This window comes from Sinohyriopsis cumingii, chromosome 17 (assembly GCF_028554795.1).
Source record: "Sinohyriopsis cumingii isolate HCF-2022 chromosome 17, ASM2855479v2, whole genome shotgun sequence".
NCBI classification, from domain to species: domain Eukaryota; kingdom Metazoa; phylum Mollusca; class Bivalvia; order Unionida; family Unionidae; genus Sinohyriopsis; species Sinohyriopsis cumingii.
Window position 1 is genome coordinate 41,056,439 of NC_142977.1, and position 25,463 is coordinate 41,081,901.

General features: G+C 34.1%; 1 protein-coding gene across 1 annotated transcript; it reads left to right on the forward strand.

The window, feature by feature from the left end:
• Window positions 1–2,720: 2,720 nt before the first annotated feature.
• On the forward strand, window positions 2,721–25,231 carry LOC149778482 (uncharacterized). Its single transcript, XM_089938479.1, has 3 exons — window positions 2,721–3,231; window positions 19,978–20,172; window positions 23,484–25,231. Exons 1-3 carry the CDS (start codon window positions 2,809–2,811, stop codon window positions 24,012–24,014), a joined length of 1,149 nt encoding a protein of 382 aa, XP_089794605.1. The 5' UTR covers window positions 2,721–2,808; the 3' UTR covers window positions 24,015–25,231.
• The last annotated feature ends 232 nt before the right edge of the window (window positions 25,232–25,463 follow it).

Below are 25,463 nucleotides of genomic sequence, written 5' to 3' on the forward strand. Positions count from 1 at the left end.
TGGAAATTAAGAATCTATGTATAGAGGCAAGGTTGTCTGAAGCGAGTCCTAATCTACGGTCCAGATGTCAAAAGAAGTTTGAGGAAGAGAATAAGACCCGTGCGGAGCACTCTATGCTAACTGAATTGTGTTAAAAAAAACAAAGGCCCTTTTCAGGGCCACTCGTATTCCTGTAAAAGATGCATATTCTCTCTTGTCTCAGATGTTTTTAGTCGGTTGTATTGTTGTTTGTTTGATATAATTATGTAGATAAATCTATGTATGTCTATATATATGTCTCTAGTTAGGTCTCTATGTCGATGTCTCTATAGTATTTGTTCATGTAGTAGCGCGTATTCAGGTCAGCCCCTTGCAACACTGTTCCGCCCGATTGAGGTCAGCCCCTTGCAACATTGTTGCCATTGTTTCCCCAGTGTCCAGTACCGTGACGTCACCCTTCTTGTCGCTATACATTCCATACGTTAAATTTCCCTTGTTGCTATACAGACCCACCCATGTTAAATTCCTCTTTTCGTCAATAAAGTAGGAATACAGAACTAAGCAAGAAAAATAATGCGAAATGGATCTTACACACTCACACACACACACACACACACAAAGGACGAGGGGATTGTCTTTTGCAAGAAGACGAATTTATTCCAATGACGAACTCATGAATGTAATCTTTATGTCACTAGAAAATAACACAGTTTAAAAAGATATTGTCATGATCTGGAGAGAGGCCGAAGGGTGGGGCAGATAAAGGGTCACTGAGGGCAGAGTGAAAATCACTAATTAAACACGTCCCTTTAATTATATCTATCTGGAGCACTGTTTAAAATTGTTAGTACTCACAAACATGAAACACCGAGGAAATATTGGAGACATGAGAGAGAGAGAGAGAGAGAGAGAGAAAGAGAGAGAGAGAGAGAGAGAGAGAGGATACAAAAAAATGAAAAGTCAATCAGCACAGGATTTAAAGCAATCTACATCTACAATAAATTGCGACCGTCTCATTTCAAGCTCGCACAATGCATAAGACTTTTATGCATCACGTGATTGGATTTATCTGTCTTGTATCAAACTATAAAATGAGCCTTTATTCCTACCAATGAGCAACAACGCATAATGGTATCGGATATGGCATCTTTGAAACATGATTTATGTAACTGTCCTTTAATAATAATAATAATAATAATAATAATAATAAATAATAATAATAATAATAATAATAATAATAATAATAATAATAAGAAGAAGAAGAAGAAGAAGAATAAAGAGAAAAAGAAAACAAAGGAAACAATGGAAACTGTACATAAATAATTATATAACTATGTATGAAAATAAGAAAAGAGTTATGAGTTGACTTTACAATGAACAAAGTTTTCACTTGGATGAAGATAGAAAAAAATTGAAATAATAAAATAAATTAAAAGAAAAGAAACATATGCATTATATTTTCGACAGGGGCGAATTTGTGAGAAAAAATGTCAGTGAGAATAATAAAGAAATAAAGACAAGCACTTTATACTATAAAACAGTATGTGTGTTAAACTATAAAGGCGGTATGTGTGTTACACTATAAAGGCAGTATGTGTGTTACACTATAAAGGCAGTATGTGTGTTACACTATAAAGGCAGCATGTGTGTTACACTATAAAGGCAGTATGTGTGTTACACTATAAAGGCAGCATGTGTGTTACACTATAAAGGCAGTATGTGTGCTACACTATAAAGGCAGCATGTGTGTTACACTATAAAGGCAGTATGTGTGTTACACTATAAAGGCAGTATGTGTGACGAAGACCAGATAATAAACTATCAAAATAGTTTCATGCCTAATGAACAAACATTCTCAAGACCATTTGGAATTACAGACCTAATTGTACTGTTTGAGATTCTAACATAATTTATCAAATGCCTGTTTGTGACCCTGATATAATGTATCACCCGTCTAATGTGCTTGTTAGGTTCATAAACTCATTGAACAGCGTCTTCCACATTACAAACACCAGCTGACTAGGCTAGGAATCAGAATGTTTCAAAGTCAAAATCTTTTTCATTTTCATTTGTTTCACATATTCTCTTCTTTGTACTACTTCATAAAATCGGCGTAAAGAAAAAAGTGATCATTAAGGAGAACAAATTTAATCCAAATGTGCGACAATGCGATCATTCCCACCAAGCTGATTATCTGTACCACGATGCATGGCATAATTATATCTTTTATTTGGCATATTCTTGGAGCTAATATTTCATCCCCGAGCTCTATCCTCTGACTTAAATATTACGAAACAGTAACATGCTCTTTTAATTTAACTTTTATCTTTATTTAGGAAAGAATTTATATTCATTTTAAGATATTTTACATCCTTACTGATTTAACCATTAAATACTGAATGATCACTAAAGGTAAAACAAACAAAACTTTAGCGGATGCAAGGCAAACATCAAGCACTTCATGTGTACATTATCGTTCATTTTGAAGTATAAATTTGTCATTTGCACATCTAGACTGCCCAAGAAAACAGACCTAGAACAATCATTGTGCAAGTATACACAACGCCGGTTATATAATTATTCTGTTCAAATATGTTTGGTGGGGCGATAAAGCTTGGTTAGCAACGGGTAAGATGTCATCAATGGGTCATATCTTATCTTGGACCCGTTCAATTAACTTGCACTTGGTAACATTTAAAGCCCTGCAGCATATGTGCAAGTTGCACTTACCATATGCTTTCAATTGTGCATCCTTGTTCTTTAGTCTATGTTATTCCCTGTCACCAACATATATTTGTGTAAACCTTCCTCCAGACTGGAAACAGATTCATGAATATTTTAAAGAGCTACAGATGTTTCCTGAGCATCTTGATTGTTTTGGCTGTTGTGTTGATTTTAATTATGTACCTCCTGACTAGAAGTAAGGACACATCTTTCACCATATTACTCAACAAGAAACGATTGTTAGACCACGTGCGTAGTTTGGTCTCCAACATCAGAACCCGGAGCAAGCCTCTACTCGATTTTATCCCTTCGTACAAATGGGCCGAATTCCAAATGTTAAATGTGACGGGAAAACTACGTCTGCTGGTCCAAGAGAAAGCATCGATGAAAGATCCAAGGCTGATTGAGCTAATCAGGAAATATTACATTGAATTCCCATCGGAAAAACCGTACGCTTTTACAAATCCCATGAAGAAGGATTACTCCTGCGGACAGTCCAGCTATGTGGACAGCCTTCTAAATTCTAAGGTGAGTTTATTTCTTTGCAACAATTCGTTAGTTTTCGTAACGTAATACACCATTGTTTGTATTGATTACATTACTGTGATTATGCTGTTAATTATTATTTCAACTTACTCGGCATGCCGTGTTAGTTACCGTACAGACTACTGATGGCAGGGTTAACATTACTGGTGACCACCATATTCAAGTGAAAGACTCGATGCTTTTGCTTTGCCAACTACATTTTGTAAAGTATTTTTATTGGTTAAATGTTACTGAAGAATATGCCATTTTATTATACTTGTTGAGCATGGTTTCCAGGAATGTTGTGCTGTGGAAACGCGTGGGAACGATGTCCCTTATATTTGTACTCGTTTTTTTTTAAAACTGAAAAGCATGCAGTCCATTTCTTTCTTCTTTATTTCGTTCTCTCGCTTTTTTATTTAGCACTACTCAATTAATTTTTTCACTACAAGAGAGAGAGAGAGAGAGAGAGAGAGAGAGAGAGAGAGAGCATGTCAATAGAAACTTTACTTATGGCTGAGAGATTTTATTAATATGTTAATCTAAAAGTTCTCATTCTTGAAATTACGTGAATATATGTCTTTTCTTATGTGAAAATTAAATATATTTATATGGCTTAGATTGAGATGTAAAATTCTATTATGTCTTTGCGATTTAAAAATATTGCGATAAACTCGCATCAATTCCCAAAACGTGTACCCATATGTTACGGACAAGTCTACACACATGTAAAAAAAGTAGTCTGATACAAAAGATAAATATCCAACTGAAAATTCATTTTTTATGCGCTCTGTAGTTCCTCTTCACTTTTCTTCAGCGGGCTCTGCTTCTCCGCTTTGCGGCTTTGTGTACGCTGTAACATTGTTCCCTTTACAGTATTGCCCAAAACTGATAATAAGCGCAAGGAAGTCTCTAATACTATTCTACAATAAATGGGTAAGTGCATATAATTATTTGAAGAGCTTTTGAAAGGAAATAATATTAATCAAATAAGAACGGAAAGTGATTATGCCTGGAAGAATGCTTGATAATAGTAGGCTGAATTAATAGTTTTATTGCAAAAAATACTATCATATATATATATATATATATATATATATATATATATATATATATATATATATATATATATATATATATATATATATATATGTCTGTGTGCGTGTGTGTGTGTTATGATAGTTTTTGTATCATAAGCTTCTTCTCATCTCTTGCTATGAGAAGTGAATACTCATAAGTTAATAAATGACTTTGTCCATGGAGAGAGAGAGAGAGAGAGAGAGAGAGAGAGAGAGAGAGAGAGAGAGAGTGAGAGAGAGAGAGAAGGAATTCGGGCTCTCTAGCAAGGGTGTCACCCATAATGGTGTAAATACGGCTACATCTTGGGGAATGAGGTACGGAATCGCTATAAGTAAAAGACGGAGCTGTTCTGACTCGAGGAACGAACTTTTTTATTTAAATAATATATATATATATATATATATATATATACATATATATATATATATATATATATATATATATATATATATATATTGCAACAATCATTTTGAAGAAATGTATTTTACTAAATTTAAAATAGAAAACTAATTTGGAATAGGTTGCTAAACATGACTCATTATTACTTAAAGAATCTTTTCTTTCCAAATTAAATCATCGAGGCTTGATAGAGGAAAAAAAAATTACATTCATAAAGGTGAAAGATCAAAAATACAATAATAATTGAAACAGTCGGTAAAATTCAAATATACAATTAAAAAACATTGCCAGACATTTAGTGAAGTTCACAAATTACAATGAGAAAACTGGAAAATACTCAGTATAATACAACCCCCAGAAAAGAAAACAAATACAATAAAATGTGCATTGCAAAATATTTAGTAAAATTCAGATAAAAATAGAATGAAAAGAACACTTCACGACATATAATTTTTTTTTCAAAATTACAAGGAAAAAGGCATGGCAATAAAGATTGAAAGGATACAATGACCAAAAAAAAGTTTCAAAATTTTTCAATAAAATTCTACGTTATCTACATTTACGACTAGTCTTGTTAGACGATTATCGCCATAACATGAGGATTCTAGACGGTTGTCGTCGTAGACATCCTACGGATCAAGGTAATTTTATGTGTGGTACTTTAATAACAGAAACACTTAACATCTTTATTATTTTACTGTGCATTTGTGTTTTGCGCAGGAGTGGCTTAGCCAAATATTCTTCCAGATGACGGGCATCTCGTTATAACATTTTGAATTTGTGATAAGGAATTTGTGGGTTCTGTAACAATGAAAGGGGTAATTTAGCGGCATGAATATATAATTTGGCCAGTCCAGTGTAAGCATGGGTTAAAGTTGATGAAAAAACCTAGAAAGCTCGGAATCATAGCAGAAGATGGCACAATACCCGTTAGTAATTGTGCTAATGTTTTCTCAGTGAATAAGAGGTAAGATGCAATATTGACAACGTGAAAAAAGGAATTTTGATTATTAAATAATGTCTTGACTTTGTCAATCGATAAAAATAAATGCCTAGCTACACCGATGTCAAATTTATCCATACGGAGAAAAGATCCTCTCCACCGCGGATTCTGAAGCGCCTATAACAAGGTCAACCACTTTTTCGAGTACAGGGGATCGCAGAACAATATTCTTGTTCGTACCGAAAATTAATGTGATTGACTCTTCCATCCTTCACCCGTTGCCATAGCTGATCCGTGTTAATAATGTATTGCTTTAGAAAGTCTCCCACCTCACGATCTCTCAGGGGATATGTTCAGTGTTACAGTGCTAGTTTCGACAAAAAGACAACATATATAATGTGTGACCTAATTATTTTCTTGGTGTGTCCAAATAACGTTAGCACAACAGGGCTGGCTAAAAATTGAACGAAGTTTGTATGTGGATACAAGATCAATACTAAGCAATGTTGGCATGGTTAGCTCAGAGTTACTTTTTACGTTGGTGAGCTTAAAACCTGTCCATCTGACATGTAATCATGGTCGAAGATAACCCGTGACATAAAGTTTATCAATCATTGATGGTGCAGTAAGATTCCAATATCAAGAACATAGGATAAGCTGAAGAATACCAACTATTACGCATTGAACTCCCGTAGTAATTTCAAGACGAAGTTTAGTTCGCGCATTGGATTGTGAAATCCTTTTATAAACTTGGACAAGGGCAATTGTAAATGTCATGATTGAAACTGAAAAGATCAAATGATCCCAAGTGAGTACATCCGAAGCAGTAGTAAGCCAGTCAGGAGGAGAACTCGTCGGGGCAATGGTATACTGGAAGTGAACTGTAGATAGGGCTTTTGTCGCTTTTGCAAGTAACAGTGCAGTCGACAATGTTCTAAAACGCCATATGAGCCAAACAATTTCCAAGGTGTTAAGAATAGACAAGGAGAACTAATTATAGTCATAATATGTAGGGAATCAAACCAAGACTTGCTGTCAATTGTGATTTCACCACTCAACATTGTTTCAGCTAAAGACGAAAAGAATCTTTGATCGCTTTTAGCACGTGCGGCTACTTTCTTAAGACTTATATTAATCTCCTTTTCTGTAGCGAAAAATTGTGACATTTGGTGCTCATATAGTTTGAATTCAGGTAAAGTAATAGTCTCGGCATTGTCAAAAGAGGTGTTACCCAAGATGGCTGCTAAAATACGTAGAACTGAGAAATGGTTGTAGAAGTGCCAAGTTAATTGGGTGAAGCTGAGTAATTTCTGTCGAATTGTCGGAACAAGTAGTGATATGTCCGTCATATGTCATAGACGTGTTAACGATTGCGCAGTGACACGGAATATTCATAATACGAAAACGACAACCTTTAATAACGTGACTTCGATCGAGTATTATTTCGTCCATGAGGTAAACTAATATTTGATTTGAGGAGATGTCGAGAATATGTGGTACGACGCGGTTTGTCATTAAACGGAAGTTACAGGTCTGATGGGTATTATCCTTATCATCCAGAAATTGACTATTGATACGTTCAAGGATTTAAGTGTGGGACGGATATTACAGTGAGAAAAGTTCTTACCGGTACATTGATTTAGGGTTGATAACGTTAGTGTTGTGCAAAATTGATGGTCATCAGATACAAGCATTATGTCGGGTAAATCAAGTAATTGTGTAACGTGTGTTGATGATGCGTTAATTTGGACCGGAAATGATTGAATTCGATACGTCTCGAATGGTCGGTGTCTAGACGAAATTGGAATCTGTTGCGCAATATCTAGGTTGTAATCCTTACGTGTCGCTATTAATGACCCAAATTGATAATAGTAACGTGGATCTTTCGGCGTTATTGATTAACCCGAATAATCGGTAGATATAATGGTCTAGATTTGATTGATTGATTCCGCTAAACATGAGGTGAAATCAGTAAAGCAGGTAACTTGCCTGCTGCCAATTCCGCTGTTGTTAACTGTAATTTCTCTAATCCATGCCTAATTTGTTGAGATTCCAGCATTTGAGTGGCAATAAATTCTTATTTCTGATATTGTTGACGTATATTTTCTTCATTTTCAATCATCGCTTTCTCTAATAGAAGTACTCTCGAGTTTCGACCAATCGCTGTTAATCTTTGAATTAATTGATCTATGTATGGTTGTGTTTGTTTCTGGACAGTCTCTATTGGTGTAAGAGACATATCTAAAGGTAAAGTCATTTCTTTCCCAAAGACTATGTAATAAGGTGAGTAGCCAGTTGAGTTAACTACTGGGCTCATTTGGAATGCCACCATCATGCTGGGCAATAGCGAAGGCCAATCATCTTGGTGTTTACTACAGTAGGCTCTTAACAATTATATAATTGTGCTATTCAAACGTTCACACGCAGCGTTGGTTTGAGGGTGATATGAACTGATATGGTGACGTGTTGCTTCAAATAGTTCACAATGTGCTATGACAATTTGAGACATAGAATTTCGTCCACGATCACTGACAAGTGTTTGTGGTACATCACAACGTTTGAAGATTTTGTTGTACAAAACACTGGTGATTTCCGTTGCTGTCTGATTACGCAAGGGAAAATCTTCACACCAAAGTGATAAATTGTCTGTCACCAATAAGGTATACTGGTAACCTTTCTTACCTTTTGGCATGCACAAAATATCAATGTGCCACCAAGAAAATATATCTTTCGGAGGCAATGGGTGCAATGGGGCCTTTCGAACATTTGCGTCCCGTTTAATGATTTGACATTGAGAGCATGATGTAATGTAGTCATGCACATTTTAATACATTTTAGGCCAATAGTATTTTTGTTTGATAGCGTGATATTTTTTTTGACACCGAAATCACAACCGCCTGCTTTCTAATCGTGAAAAGACAGAAGGACATCGATTTTCAAATTTGTTGTATGAGCAACTTGTTTTATGAGTTGACCTGAGGAATTTTTGTTTTTTGCTCGAGGCTGTAATCAATGATGTAAGACGCCATTGACAAGTTCATACTGAATTGCTTCATACGGAATAGGCTTTACGCGACGAGTATTTTCTGGTAATATTCCTTGCTCTAAGTAATCATACCTGTCCTTAAAATCAAGGCACTCTCGCTGATATTGGGTGATATCTGGTAGTTCTGAAGAATGATCACTGAATGTGCTATCATTAGTTTGTACTGCAGATAGGATTTGCATATCTTCATTTGTGTAGCATAATGTAATTTCTGTTAATTATTTTTCTATAGAATGAACAGCTGGCTCTGATTTAGTAGTCTGTGTGTATATGTAATCGGAGATTTCTCCGTTTCAATGTGGGTGTTATCAGTTTGTTCGTAGTGTCGACATGAACGTGCATCAGCATTTGTATTTTTATGCTCTGGAGTGAATACGATATCGAAATCGTATTCTTGCAAACGAAGTGACCAACGAATTAATCTATTTGAAGTGTGTTTAACTCTCGTAAGCCAGACTAGTGCTTTGTGATATGTAATGACAGTAAATTTATGATGTGATAGGTAAACATGATATGTCCTGATACCTTCCAAAACAACTAAACATTCTTGTTCAGTAACTGACCAATGCTTTTCAGCGTCTGTTAGAAGCTGTCATCATAAGCAATAACATGTTACTTGTCATCTGTCCCTATTTGAGACAAAATATACCCTAGAGTGGTGCCGAAAGCATCACATGTGAACCTAAATGGTTTGTTAAAATCAGGATAAGCCAAAATAGACGCTCGGGTCAGAGCTGTCGCAATAGTTTCAAATGCTTTTTGACACTTATCTGTGCAAAAGAGTGAACTGTCTTTTTTCAACAATTTATTTACTGGTGTCGCTATCGTAAAATAACCGTGAGCACATTTCATGTAATATTTGCACAAACCTAGAAAACTCTTAACATCTTTCTGTGTTTTAGAAACAGAAAATTGTGCAACTGTATTTATTTTAGATTCATCTACTTTGATTCCTTTTATTGAGAACTTATGACCAAGATACACAACCTCAGATGCTGCAAATACACATGTTGAAGGCTTGAGTGTCAAGTGCCTTGACGTAAACGATCAAAGATGAGTTCGAGATGTTTCAGGCGGTCTTCAAATGAATTGGAAACAATGATAATGTCATCAATGTGTGCAAGACATGTTGACCATGGTATACCCTAAGAACACGACTTAAAAGAACAATAAGTGGCATATGCATTTCTAAGTCCATACGTCATTACATTCCATTGGTAAAGACCATGTGATGTTATTAAAGAGCTCTTGTGTTTCGTGTGTGTGTCCAATATAATTTGCTAAAATAATGAATTCAAATCTAAAGAACTGAAACGACATGGTTGAGTTTGTCCAACTGCATCGGTGGCATCTTCTAATCGTGGAAGAGGGAAGGTCATCGTTTGTGTCACCTGATTAAGTTTCCTATAGTCAATAGCAAAACGATAGTTACCATTTTTATTTTTGACCAGTACGACTGGAAATGCATAACTGATGAACTGGGTTCAATCAATTGATGTTCTATTAATTCCTCAACCTGTTTATCAATTTCCTCATTGATGTGCGGTGCCGCACGGTAAGGTTGATAACGAATCGGCATGGAATCACCTGTTTCTATTCGGTGGGTGAATACGGGAGTACTATCCTATTCGTCTAAGTTAACATCAAGAACATCCCTATCTTGATTTAAAAATGAGCGAAGTTCCTGTTTTTGGTTTTCTTTCAAATCTGAAAAGTGTAAATGAAAATTAATTGGTTCTTGTGGTTGACTAGATTGTGTATTCATGAGGTTTGGTGTGTCATTCCTCTCAAGACTGACCTTACTGATGGCAAATATTGTTTGTGGGTGTAGTACGTCGACACATGCTAATACGGTATTGGCACGTACATTCATAGCCATTGGAGTAGTGTTAACATATTGTAAAAAGTTCTTTTTGGCAACTGTCAAAATTGTTCTAGCTGGAAGAATGATAGAGTTTGGCATGTTATAATACGGTTCAAGTAAAACAGATGTTCCTTTAAGCATCTTATTGATACGTACTGCGATTGTGCATATTGAGTTAATCTGAATGATCTCCAATTTCATCTTGCGTACTAGACCAGTTTGATCATGAATTAAATTTATTGTTACTGCACCGTCTAGCAATCAGAGCGTTTGTGTATCTATATTCACGAAAGCTCTGTATTTAGTCAACATATCTATACCCAAAATTACCGAATGATGTAAAGCAGGTGCAACATAGAATGAATGAGAGAAGGGTATGCCTGCTATTTTCAAATTAAGTTGCTCTAGATTCGAAACACCCTGAAGTTCACCTCCGGCTCATACAATGTGGGTAATATGTGAGTTTTGAAACTGATGTGAATTTAAGCCTGGACGATGAAGGAAATTTAAATTAACGGCCGAAATAGTCGCGCCTGTGTCTGCTAATGCATATGTTAGGTTGTCTCTAGCAAAAATCGGAACTAGGTTTTTGTGAATAGGTGTGACTAACGTAATTTGTGGTGTTGATCATACTCACGACAGGTTTGTATCCTCTCGTGAGATGTGCATTCCTATTGTTTTCGGGTTGTCATGGACACACGCGAAAAGTGACCTATTTTGTGACAAAAGTGACTCTATACATTGTGAGCGCGATGGACTGAATGTGACATACATTGTCCGCCACACCCAAAACAAGGAGTGGGAGGACGACTTTGTGGTTGTGGCTGTAGCGCGTACGTGAGTAGTTACGACCAGTATAATTGTTTGGAAATGCTGGTGGCTGTGCTTGAAAATTGGTATTTATTGCTGTTTAGTGGCATTAATATGTGCATGTGTTTGAGAGCACGAATTGATATACCGGTTTTGTTTTGAGTTTGCAACCTTAACTTCATTTTTGAGTTGTTTTACGTCATCTAAAATTGTGCTAAGGGCAGACAGGTCAGTGTTATCAGTAGTGACAATGGAAGTTTCTGCAAGAACTGCTGCTTGGCGTAAGTATACCATGTTTGTTGAAGTTTTGTTCATTACGATCCTTTATACGGAAGGTTTCAATCTTGCCCCTGCTAATAAAACTTGAGCTGGGATATTTTTGTTAGTTGCGATTGGCAAAAGCGACTTAGATAGTCCATAACTGATTCGGAAGACTATTGCTGAGTTTGCAAAATTGAAAGATCTAAAATGACATCGTCATTGTGAAATCTAGATTTAAAAGCTATGACTAGAATGTGCCAATTGTTTGCAATAGTATCTGGTAAGGTATCGTACCAGATTTTAGCATGAGCTGTAGATGAAAAGGAAAAGCATTCAAAACCACAGCTTCTGCGAATTCATAAACTTAGCCCATTGTACAAAATGATTTAACCATTTAACAGGATTCTGAGACTGGTCACCAATAAAAAAACACATCTGATTTGATAGCAGAAGACATACCTGTTTGCGAGAATTGATTATTTCCAAAAATATTAGCACTCCTAGAAAATTGTTCTGGCGGAGTTAGAGTTACATGCACTGAATTAGACGGCTGAACCGTAACCGTTCTAGTTTCCGACACAGCAGGCCAAGTTTGTGTAATGTTCAGTGGGTTTGCCGTGAAAAGATAATTTTCGGAGTTACAAGCACTGGTGAGATTGTCGGAAACGTTGTCTGTAAGTGGCTGGAGCTTTAGAACGTTGCTGTGGTCAAATCAATTTGGCGCTGGATACTTGATGTTAGACTGGACGTTAGGTCAGTTGAACCGTGGTCAAAATGAAGCTGAATCACAGATGCTGACCTAGGTGTGGACAAGGTACCTGTTGAACTTGTTGAAATGGCCTGCAAGGTTGTCAGTGATGGGTAGATTGCCACTGGCGATGTGCAGATGGATGCTGCACCATCCAATAGGAGCGAAGTTGTGGAAATCAGGGATTTATCTTTTGAATATGTTATGGAGTTGATGTAACATATCTGGGCGGTGTGAAGTCTGATGCTCGCAAGAGTTTCCTTTCGAGTCTGTTCCGTAGATCATAATTATGCGGCGTGACACCCTTATTCACGATATTCTCCACTAATTGTTTATTCTCCACCAACTGTTATGATAGGGTTTGTATCATAACCTTCTCCTCATCTCTTGCTATGAGAAGGGATAACTCATAAGTTAATAAATGAGAGAGAGAGAGAGAGAGAGAGAGAGAGAGAGGGAGAGAGAGAGAGAGAGAAGAAGGAGTTCAGGCTCTCTAACAAGGGAGTCACCTATAACGGTGTAAATACGGCTACGTCTTGGGGAATGAAGTACGGAAAAGCTGTATGGAAAAGCTATTATGACTCGAGGAACGAACTTTTTATTTAGATAATTGATATATATATATATATATATATATATATATATATATATATATATATATATATATATATATATATATATACACACAACACTACATTTTTAAGGATACATCTATGAAGCCTTTATAATTAACCTACACGAAATACATATAAGATTACACTTTTCCCTCGAGCTTACCAACTTCATACACTTGTATCATTTCCGCCTTTTAAAATCTAATACAGATTGTTGAATCTCGATTTACTTCATGATATCCAATGAGTATAAAATTCAATAGTTGCGATTAATACAACAATCATTTTGAAGAAATGTATTGTACTAAATTTAAAATAGAAAACTAATTTGGAATAGGTTACTAAACTATACTCATTATTACTTAAAGACTCTTTTATTTTCAAATTAAATCTAAACGTGAAGTTGGTAGCAAATTCATCTTTTACAAAAATACATTCCATAAATACAATTAAACATTCATTATATTATAAAGATAAAATAGAAAGAACGCACAAAAATGTTGGAAAAATATGAACTTTTACCGTTAAAATATAAAGAAGTTTGCGAACAGAGACGATTCTTACCTGTAAGAAAAAGACAGAGCTGTTATGAGGGGTGGAACGAACTGATTCTGCGTAAGTCTGCTTCTCTATTTATACACAGCTTTTGGTTGCGTTCAGTCCTGTCTGAACAAGGATTTCGACCTTTCCCAGGGAAACCGTGTTAATCATCTGCATAACTCATCCATTATTGATTTAATACTTTGCCTGTTCAGCATCTTCCCACAAATCTAAATCGCTGTCCTTTAGATACAAGCGAAATGTATTTTATGGATTTCTGCACCTGCTCGTAAAGCGCGCAATTTATAGAATAGCATACAGTTGTATTACACAAATAGATAAAATTATTCTCATTATACTTTACTGGAAAATTTCTTTCAATATAAGTTAATGAAAACTTACTTTTGATACAATTTAGAGAAAATTTCAATCTTAATATATTTACTCAAAAATTCTGTCCTAGTATATATATATATATATATATATATATATATATATATATATATATATATATATATATATATATATTTGTTGTTATTGTGGGGTTTAACGCCATTTTACAGCACACGATACGCAATGCATGGCGGCCAGTATTAATGGTGGAGGAAGAACCCGGGAAAACCCCGGGAAAACCCCGGGAAGAACCACTGACCCACGAGAAGCTCCTGGCAAACTTTATCACATACCCACATTGGTCGAATCCTAGACTCGAACCCACGCAGACAGAGGTGAGGTGACAGTGATCCGCTATACTATATATACTAACTCCAGGTATATGATTTTATTTAATTATTGTATTTTATTTTACTTATGACTGAAATTGTAGTTATTATCTATAGCTGATTTTGGGGAAGGTGCATATGGTCTTTTTCAACATATTAATGAACGTAAAATTGCATAGCATCTATAAATAAACGCTTACATACTTCATGACAGTTAATAATAACAAATATAATTATTAGTAAATATATTTACAAGATTCGGCCTTATTTCCCATTCTACAGATTGATCAGGTGGTATATTAGGAGACAAGTTAATTCTCATAGGATGGTTTAAATCATGCGAGTTATTCTACGAATTTGGAAGTTTGCGATTTGTCACGTAGGTAGTAGTGAAATTTTGCCTGTTTTAGCTTTCTCCCCTATATACAAGTAGCTCGGACTGTTGAGTTATGTTACTTTTCTTTCTTGTGTTCATCTTGTAACATCATGTCTGCAGACGTATTTTATGTAGTAGTTAGATATTATCTAAGAGGCAAAACATATGCTTGGATTATTCAGTGGAAACCAAAAGTGTTCATTGAATTATAATATTATTTGAGAATTGTAAAGAATTATACAAAGGAGTTCTGAACAACTCCATTTGGCAACGTCAAGCGCTTTGCGAATCAGTAATTTCCGGTTTCGAAATTTGTACTTTTAAGTCTTTGGACTTAAATATAACTTTTTCAGGATTATTTTGGGTTCAGTTCATAATACTGTACGTTCTTCTCACATTTCATTTATAACTTTGTTAATGAAATTATTTGTTAAGTTTTATAAATTATTTGTTAAGTCTTGCTGAAGAAGCTTTATAAATACTAGGACACTGCAAAGTACAATAATATAACATTTCAGTGGTACACTAGTTGCTATATTGTTTGTATCCAGGGTGCTCTAAACTTTTACATTCCTGTTTTACATTTTGTGCACTTGGATGTGTTTTTAAGTTGTGTATGATGTGACCGATACGAAAATGTAACAAAAAGTTAGATATGAACAGTGTAGAAAATAACTTATTGTTTAATCTTCCGCTTGATTTTCTTTCTAATTGAACTTGATTTCTTCGATTTTCTTATCTTGCCCGCTCACCGTTGGTTTGAGGCCCTCTTCCATGTCTTCTAACTATTTATCCTGTAACATAATCCGTACGCTCAATGTTTAAAAAAACTTGTTCTAGCGGACAAATATAAAGTGTCCAATAATAGTCTCTTTATGTTTCATTCATTGATAACAAGTTGAGTGCTTTCTCTCATGTTGTTTTTCTGTCTGGTGTAGCTATGTTTTCTTTGCAATATTTATCAGCTTTTGATAGTACTCATTTATTAGTGTTTATAACTTTGTTTTCTTTCCTCTGCTGTGAGCGTTACTGTTTCTAATGTGTTGTATTTATCTCGTTAGGATGTTTGCTTTTAACAAGTTCTGAAAAATTCCATTTACCACTTAAAGAGTGAGGGCAAGAGGGACACTGTTTAAGTCCGTATTTAATTAAGAATAATGATGTAAATAACTAATATGTGCTAAAATAACCAATAGGCACTAACTAGTCTCTAATATAGACTATTTGGCAATTCAAGTTACTAATAGGCAATACTCAGCACTAAGGATTACTACAAAAGTTAATAATTGACTCTAAAGTTCCTAAAGAAGTCAAAAGAAAAGACTTTTCGCCGCTATAAATATATCAAGCAAAATGATTCTGGACGCAAAGATAATTCCTAGCGATGACGAATCATTGTGGAAAATTATCAAATTAATTTGAAAAAAGTATAATGAAGAAAGCTTTCAACATATATTATCGAAAAGAAAAGATGGATGGATGAGATGTAAACAATGTTGAACTAAGGTAAGGCTGAATTCAAAAGAAAAATCTGGATGGCATGAGTATACAAATCTGTTCATTGTAAACATTGACCAATGGTATGTATTTGTTTGATGAGATAACGTTTAAAATAAAAAAGCAGCAAAATCATAATGTCTAGTCTAAAAATTGCTTAAATATTAAAGTTGAAAGTTTAACGAATTCTTACGCGAATAAATATAAGAAATGTTTGTACATAAATTAACATTATTTTCAACATCACCCCTCTCACTATTTCAGAACTTGAGCCTTGAACATACTATGCTGTTTCTGATGATTGAGAATTGAGGTGGAATTAGCGTGATACTTCGTATACTTAAATACAAAAGTAACGGATAATTTCCAGAGTTCAACTTTTTTATACTGTGTCTTAACTATTAAGTACATTGACGAATAACGATAAATAGGTAATTTGATACATATATCTGAATCTTTACATATAAATGAAGTTAAAACGTAAAAAACAAATAGTGAGAATTGTCCAGCAGCAGCCAGGGCTTAAATACTACAATGAAATGAATACAAGCTTGAGACAAAAGAAATGCTAACTCTCTCTCATAGGACATATTTAAATTGATATATAACAGTGTAAATAGAAGAATTTGAGGAAAGAATAAATGCGCAACAAAATTAGCCGACGATTTGATTTGAACTGGAATGAAGAACGAAAGTATAAGGCTAACTCGATTAGTTTACATTGGATTGACAATGTTAGAGTAATGCAAGTGGTTCATATAACATTATTGCTAAAAGGTGAAAAACGATTACTGACAGAATGCACTTATATTGGTCGATACAGATCAGTTATGTGTACGTATTAAGATTCAAAACAAATAAATTAATTGTCACAGGAAATAAGTAAATATTTCTGTTTTAAAGGAATTGTGTTGAAATGGGAGAGCTTCGAGAAAAAGTGTTAGGAATATCACTGAGAACTTTAAACTATAATTAATCTTGATTTCTTCAATTAAAGATGGATACGTCTATGCTGCCACAAACGCAGGATTGTCTGCGTATTGCATAATTACGATAAGTCTGGTATTCCATTTTCATTTAGATATCTGAGCAAAGGTTGAAAAGTGAAAATGAAACGTTGACTGCTATTCTACAATGTGACGACGCTATGGTCACAAGTAACAGAAAAAGCACACCATTAGCCATTAATTTATCTATCTAAAGAATACAATATTCCATATAAATTTCAGATCCGTGAATAAACTGCTCTTCCAACAGTCCTGATGTGTCAGAATGGTGTTATCCAGAGCTCCTTTGAATAATTCACAATAGTCCCAAAATCCTATTATAGTCCAATCTAGCTCATTCAATGGGAAATATTTTCATTATTTTAAATACCCACCTGACCTAAACTCGTCCAGTGGGAAACAGCTCGAAACTTATCAACATATTCACTAATAATGTTATTATTAGTAACTCTCAACATGTACGTAAACATCTATTCAATGATTCTATGTAATTTTATGTTCTTAATATCTTTTCAAAAACTTATGCATATACACGAATTTCACGTAACGTCCTTTTAAAACGTGGCGATAATCTTCGGTTAAATAATGATATATGGAGATTACTCTAAGCAGGTTGGCATATGCTATCATTAATTCTATTCATAAAGTTTAAATGAAGTGAATACACAAATACTTGTGTAAGATGATAAGTAGAAATCTTATATCTTAAACATCTTGCAATAGTTTTAATAAATAATATGCATCGTCGTAAGTCAATAAACTCTCAAAATATATTGTTTCAATTGCAGAATATTAAATGTGTCTAATTCCAATATTGATGAATGGATTACTTTTTTATGTGGTTGTTTCTAAACCGTCACGTAATATTAATCTGACCTTTTGTGCATATTGGAAATTCTGGGTACTACTCTTGATTCCCAATCGGTGTCCAAAGTACTTTTTAACTAATATTCCACTCTCACCCATGATTTTGGATCAAAGTTGTGTAATTTCAGATAAGATCTCCGATTAGAAATATAAACCAGGAGCACAACATCCATTACTCTTTATAAATAAGTAACCTCGTGACTCGTCAATTATTCTGTTGTGATAATGCTAAGGTTAGGTCATATTATCTAGCCAATGGTTGTTGAGCCACTTAGTCCGATATCAACGACGAATATAGTGGATCGACAATCATTCGCTAGGGAAGACACATATAGATATTATGGCGCTATGCAAAGAGACTCAAGCAAGAAAACTGCGTGCTACCTAAGATCAAATGATATGTTGATAGAATTGGCTAATTTGACCTCATAAAAGGGAAATGATTATACTATTTATCTTGAAATTAACAGCTAACACTCAAATCTGATATGCGTTATTATTACACAGTTTTAAAGGTCAAGCAATTACGTTTCCTTTTAACAATTTTAAGAAACATTCCATACCTGAAAAATCCAGATTCACTATTATTGTAATTTTCGATTGCATCCTTTACGAAATAATTGCGTTGAAAAGTGTTATGCGCATCAAACATCGCTGTTGTTACTGTCCCTGGTATGTATATCATCCTACAGAAAATAATGATGATTATTATTGGAAAGAATTAAAAAGAATAATGTGTAATCAAAACCAGAAAAGCAATCTCAGCGTATTTTCTAACTGTTAAATTATAAATGACACACTCAGAAAATAAGTATGCTACATCCATAGTTTCAGTCACAATTATGGACAATAATATTTTGACACTAACCTGAACTTCTTTGAATTCTGAGATCCGACCCCCATTAAATGTACCCTGTGATATAATAACAAAATATTTTGACACTAACCTGAACTTCTTTGAATTCTGAGATCCGACCCCCATTAAATGTACCCTCTGATATAATAACAAAATATTTTGACACTAACCTGAACTTCTTTGAATTCTGAGATCCGACCCCCATTAAATGTACCCTCTGATATAATAACAAAATATTTTGACACTAACCTGAACTTCTTTGAATTCTGAGATCCGACCCCCATTAAATGTACCCTCTGATATAATAACAAAATATTTTGACACTAACCTGAACTTCTTTGAATTCTGAGATCCGACCCCCATTAAATGTACCCTCTGATATAATAACAAAATATTTTGGCCTGCTGTACTTGATTATGCTGCTCTTATTTCTTCATCATAATAAATCTACAAGCTAAGGTTTAACGAAGATGTGTTTTCAGTTCAAATTTCTGTACCTGGTGCCAGTATCTTTCAATACTCCATCCCTCTCTCTCTCTCTCTCCATTGATTGCCTATATGATATGCCTACATACATTTTCCAACTTTAGAAGGATTTGTGATGATTTGGTCGCTTATATTATTCTTGGAAAACGAATACGATGAACATTTTGGCCTACTTAGAAGCTCTTCAGAAACTATAACCAGTTAGATCTGTATTTTTCTGTGTTTTTCTTAGTTTAGAAATTAAAAGAAAACAAGGCATTAGCCGTTGCTCTGTTCCTGATGAAAAGATGTTACTCTATAATGTACAACATCCGTATGTTTTCGCTTGAAATAAACGTGCAATTAGTCCACAAATACAGTAGGGCCAGTCGGCACGTTCTAAAATGACTTTATGCACAACAGCAAAGGAGCGTTAGTCAAGGCAAATAATGCTGTTAGTAACTTGGGCAATATATATCTGTATTACTTCAAACGGCACATTTCAGGCAATATTATTTCAGAAAATTTACCTCAGAAACCGATTTTTAATCTTCAAATAATATTGTAAAAATGAAATATTTAAAGTTTTTAAGATTCTCGCCATATTTGACTATTACGTATATTTTATATTCAAGACATTTGTTTTATTTCAAGGAAAGGGGATTTTTTGTCGAAGCTGATGCCTGGCTTGGAGAACATGCGTCGACGTCACTGTTCTTTGAGAAGTCACGTGGATGGACTGGTTTACTTGTAGAGCCAAACCCTGAAAACTTCCAAAAGCTGAAAAGTTTAAACCGGAAAGCATTCCATATAAACGCCTGCCTCAGCACACATCCTTTTCCAGTTGTGGTAAGATCGCCTCGAATGTGCAGAAAATATGATTCTCTCTTTCTTCCTCTGTTAATCTATCTATATATTTATGTGTGAAGCACGTGTTTGCTATAAAACATTGTGTTGTCTCCAGTATTAAAGTTCAAAATCTATCAAAAACATTTCGACGGAAATAATTATTATTTGATTTAGTCTGGCTCTTGCTTATTCTTTCAGTAGATTTTTTTGTTCTCTTCCTGACAAGATAATTGCCAAAGGTTATACTATATAATCTCTGTGTCTTAAATCCCGTGCAGATATGCATATAGTAGCTCATATATTACAGGTACTTTGTAATAATTAAAGACTACACTTGGAATGGGTTCCAAAAGTATTTTGTCTTCTACTGACCTATATTTTTTTAAAATCCGTGTCACGTTTCATTCCACATATATTTTTAGTAAGATATTCCGTGATGCTTAAGACCAAACAAAGAATTTCAAATGATATATTTAGTTTGTTTGAAAGGTGCTTCAATTACAAGTATCTTGTTGAAAAATGGGTCATTTGTGCTGGGAATTTGAGCGGACACACGGGTCCAATTTATGTAAAACATACATAATATTAATAGAATGACATACACTGCATGAATTCGCTTTATGTTATTATGTATACGTATAGATATTTCAATAATTTCTTCTCAGATATTACTTCAGTGTAAAATTAACGATTTCTTGTGACTGTTGAATACCTCTACCACTTACTAGGATACTAATACTGATAGATGATATTAAAGTCTTAAACAATTATATTAAGAGGTATTTGTACATATGGACATCATTAAAATGCATACTTAAATCATTTGTATATATATATATAAGTTCAAACTTGCAAGCCTACATGAAACTGATTAAATGGTAAGAAAGCATTGTACATGGTGAAGACAAAATTTTAAACAGTAAAAGAAGAGCACAATACATTCTTATGATAAGCCAAAACATTAAGTCGGGTATCATTATGAAAGAGTTAGAATTTAATTTTGCAAGGTTGTGAATTTAAAATAAAAGTACATTACTAATTTCAATTCGAAACAATATAGCCAGAGATTAATCGAAATAGGAACCAATGTCACCGTCATGTATTATTACAGTGACAGGACATGACCACCATGTACGTCATGCAGCTTTCTTACAGTACAACACGTTCACAAAATGGTAACTTAGGTAACTACAAAACATTTCAGAAAATGATGTGAATAGTTTAGTTTTTAAGAATTGTTCGGACATCTAATATTCGCAACCTTGTGATTTTAAAGCAGTTGTCCAAAATGGTGCATCCATAATCTAAGATTAGTAAAATATAGTTATTATTATATAGTTGAAGAATATGTTCAGAAATGTTATTCTTAAGTGTAAGCTGTTTACGGAGCAACGGGAAAATATGATTAACTTAGATGTCGCCATGACGATTGTAAACATTGAAAATTTCGACGTAAAGTGATCAACCGAGTTTGAGTAAAAGAATTGTGGAACAATTCTTAATCAGTTGTTATGCACGTAATTTTGAATGGAGATGTATGTGGATTTTATTTTGATTAGACTGATTAGTTGTCTGAAGTTTACAAGCTAATTGTACTTATTTTACATGATCGGTGTACGATTCTAGTTGTGTTTGTCGCTTAGTCCTTTTGAAAAAAACTTTGTTTTAATTAAGTAATGATGAAGACAGGTCAGACCAAACGTGAAAGGCATTTTTCGATAGATTGGAACAAATGATAACGTTCTGGACGGTTGCACATAGTTCAACCGGATCCGATGAATACCAAAATAATTGACCTGCAAATAATGGTTACCAATACAAACAAGATAGGGTTGGTACTTTGTTGAAATAAATTAAGATGTTTAACATGCTTAAATTGCAATTACAAGTAATATGTAATATGTAATTATATGATAATATGTAGTATGTAATTACAGGTAATAGTACAATCAGTAAGCTGATTTCATTTGTTATTTATAGACAACAGAATGACGTAAATTTATTTCTATGAATGAAAATTAGATTGTAAAATCAGAGGTTTTTCAAGTGACACCGAAGGTTATCAAAGCCAAACGTCTATTTAAATACAAAGAACCACGGCAAGGTAATTTGTTTTCTGTCAATTTGCTTTCATTAACAGGATAATGTATCGGAGATGTGATGCATTTCAGAAGTTGCTTTTTCTATATTACAGCTGTTGCATTGCTTTGACTGACGGCCAGTGAATCCCAAATCCAATATAAATGTACCCTTAATTTCTAATGAGGGATTGCATTTTGCGGTATATGTTCCCTTAATTACCATTGAGAGGGTTGATTTAACAGTGTATATCCCCGTCCCCGTGATTACCACTGAGTAGTTTCAGTTTGCAGTACCATAAGGAATTACATGCTCAGACATATTTAAGAATAATTCAACAAAAACACATTTGATAGGAAATGCACACAATTGTACGAATTAAAAAATTGAAACGATTAGTACATCAGTCCTCAGTATAGTACATTTGTACTACATGCCAGGTAGTTCTGGCATTGAGAAACTGGTTTATGCCTCGTGAAAGAGTTAGAAGACTAGAAATCCTACTGTATACTTTTAACATCCAGCGACAGCAAATAATGAGGACAACTAGCTTTAGTCATTATGTTGCTAACTGGAGGGAAAGAACTAAGCAGTTATGAAAGCTTTTTTATAAATTCCTTTGCAGTTTGTTATCGAGAGTAACATAGCTTAAACATATGATACCATTTTGGCGTCGAAAGAGTGAAATTGTATTATCGCTTAAATGATGTATTAGACTGCAGCGACTTATCATAGGCTCCTCAATAAATATTGTACCTATAACTGGTGTATACATAGCTTACCATATCACACAATGTGCATATATATATTTCGGATATATCATGCAGGTAGATTGTTCTTTCCACGATGGTCTTCAAACGTTCAAAATTCTGTACAAGACATTATAAAAGTTAATCTAGTTGAACCATCAAATCTTACATTTGGAGAAAATAAATAAATGTCCCAGAGCAAATGTGAGATTTCATTTTGTTTAAAATACATTATTTATATTGACCATCAGAGTAAGAACAAATAATAGCCCCAAATTTCTTAAGGTACATGCAAACAATGTCATAAAAATGGATATAATAGACACACGCAACAATTAATCTACTGTAGCTGGAAGTAGTCGCTCCAAGTCGCCATTCTACTACATCTGTCTCACCTACTGTCATATAAGGGGACAGACAAAAGACCAAGTACGAAAAAGGTAGCTTTCTTTCTTTTCAAAGATGTTTCTTCTTCGTTTTTAGCTCATGTTGAATGCAGCAAGTGATATGAGTAGAACGATAGAAAAGATGGAAGACAAACAGTGGGTTCAAGAACACAAGTTTGACCTAAAGCCTTACTACGAAGTTCCATGCTTTCCACTCTACTCTATCATGCTGGCAATAAATAGAACATCAATCGATTACTTTGGACTGGATGTTGAAGGGAACGAGCTTCAGATTTTGGAAACGATCCCTTTTGGTGATCTTGACATCAAAAGTGTGACGGCTGAGTGCTTGGAGATGTATGGGAGGGGGAAGGAAAGAGCTGAGGCAGTAAAATTATTTTTGGAAAGCAAAGGCTATAAGTGCCACGGTATAATAAGGGCAAATCCCCAACATTCATGTTTTGCTGAAGACCTAGTTTTCATCAAAGAAGATCTGGTATCACAACAATATAAGTGTGAACCTATCACAAATCCTTTTGGATCCAATGACACTTTGCATATTGGGAAACGGAAAACGATCAAACGACGCAAACATAAAATGATGATTAATGTTGCTTCTGTTGAATGAAATGGTGGGTGCGTTGGTGGAGCGCTTTCGCGTGGCGTGAGTTCTGTCAAAAAGAATTAATGATTAATGTCTTTATCTAAAATAAATGTTAAAAATAACCACAAACGTTTCGCGGGGAGTCCCGCATGCCGTTGTGTAATGTTTTAAGCACTTTCAGGCGAAATACTACCATTGACGACTTCACAATTTCTTGCCCATTCTCTGTCATAATATTAGAATCTCTCGATATACTAACGCATCCTTGAAAATAAAATATAACAAAAAAACAAACATAAAATACGATACGTTATCGGTACAAGATCAAAGCTTGCATGCGATAAATGATCAGTTATATCATGATCACTGAGAAGGTGTATTCGTTAATCACATTGATAAAAGATAACAATTCATGTACTGGTTTTCTATTAAAAACGCTAATATAAGTAAAAGCTAGTACAATATAGTTTCAAGATATTAAAGAAAGAAAAAAAGAACGATGTACAAGATAGAACAAAATTTGCTATAGTTGACATTTGTGTTTAGTACGTAGAGCACAATATAACAGAACACGTATAAGGATTCCATCTTTGAAAGGGAGTGAAAGTTCATTAGTTGAAGTGTGAACCAAATCTCTGTTTTGATCACCAGGTGACCAGAAAACGACACGGCTCATCAGGCTTTGAATATGACAGACATCGTATAATTTTTGTATTTCAAGTCAACCAAAAGAATATCGTCATTTCTATGAAATAGATTTTCCCTTGCATATATACACGGTGTCATTATATTTTCCCGTCACCAGAAAAGGATATGAAAATCTTTGAAACCTTGATAACGGAATGCTAACAAAATTCTGCAATCATGCAAAACGTTTGCATGATAGAAATGAGAAAGAGGGGTGTATATTTTATAATAGTGTACACTTAAACAATTTCGTTGTGATCTTGATATGATATATAGGCCGATATCCAAAATTAATGGATGTACATGTCTTTTGTTCCAAATGTTTAATTCGAAATTTTATTACGCTTGTTTTATTCATAATATTATTTGCAACAAAGATTATTTGCTTTTTAAGATAATTTGAAAATTTTCTATGAACTCTTTTTTCAATGATGTTTAAAAAAATTATCTTACAAACGTTTTATATTTTGTACATTTAAAAGACACTTTTAAGCCAATGTTACCATTTGTGTTGTCTATAAGAATTATCTCCACGGTAATTTTTATTTGTAGAGAAAAAGCACTCATATATATATATATATATATATATATATATATATATATATATATATATATATATATATATATATATATATATATATATATATAATAACAATAATAATAAAGGCTTTATAGATGTATATTTAGAATGTAGCATTATATATATCAATAAAAAGTTCGTTCCTCGAGTCAGAACAGCTCTGTCTTTTCCATCACAGTTTGTGGAGAATAAACAATTAGTGGAGA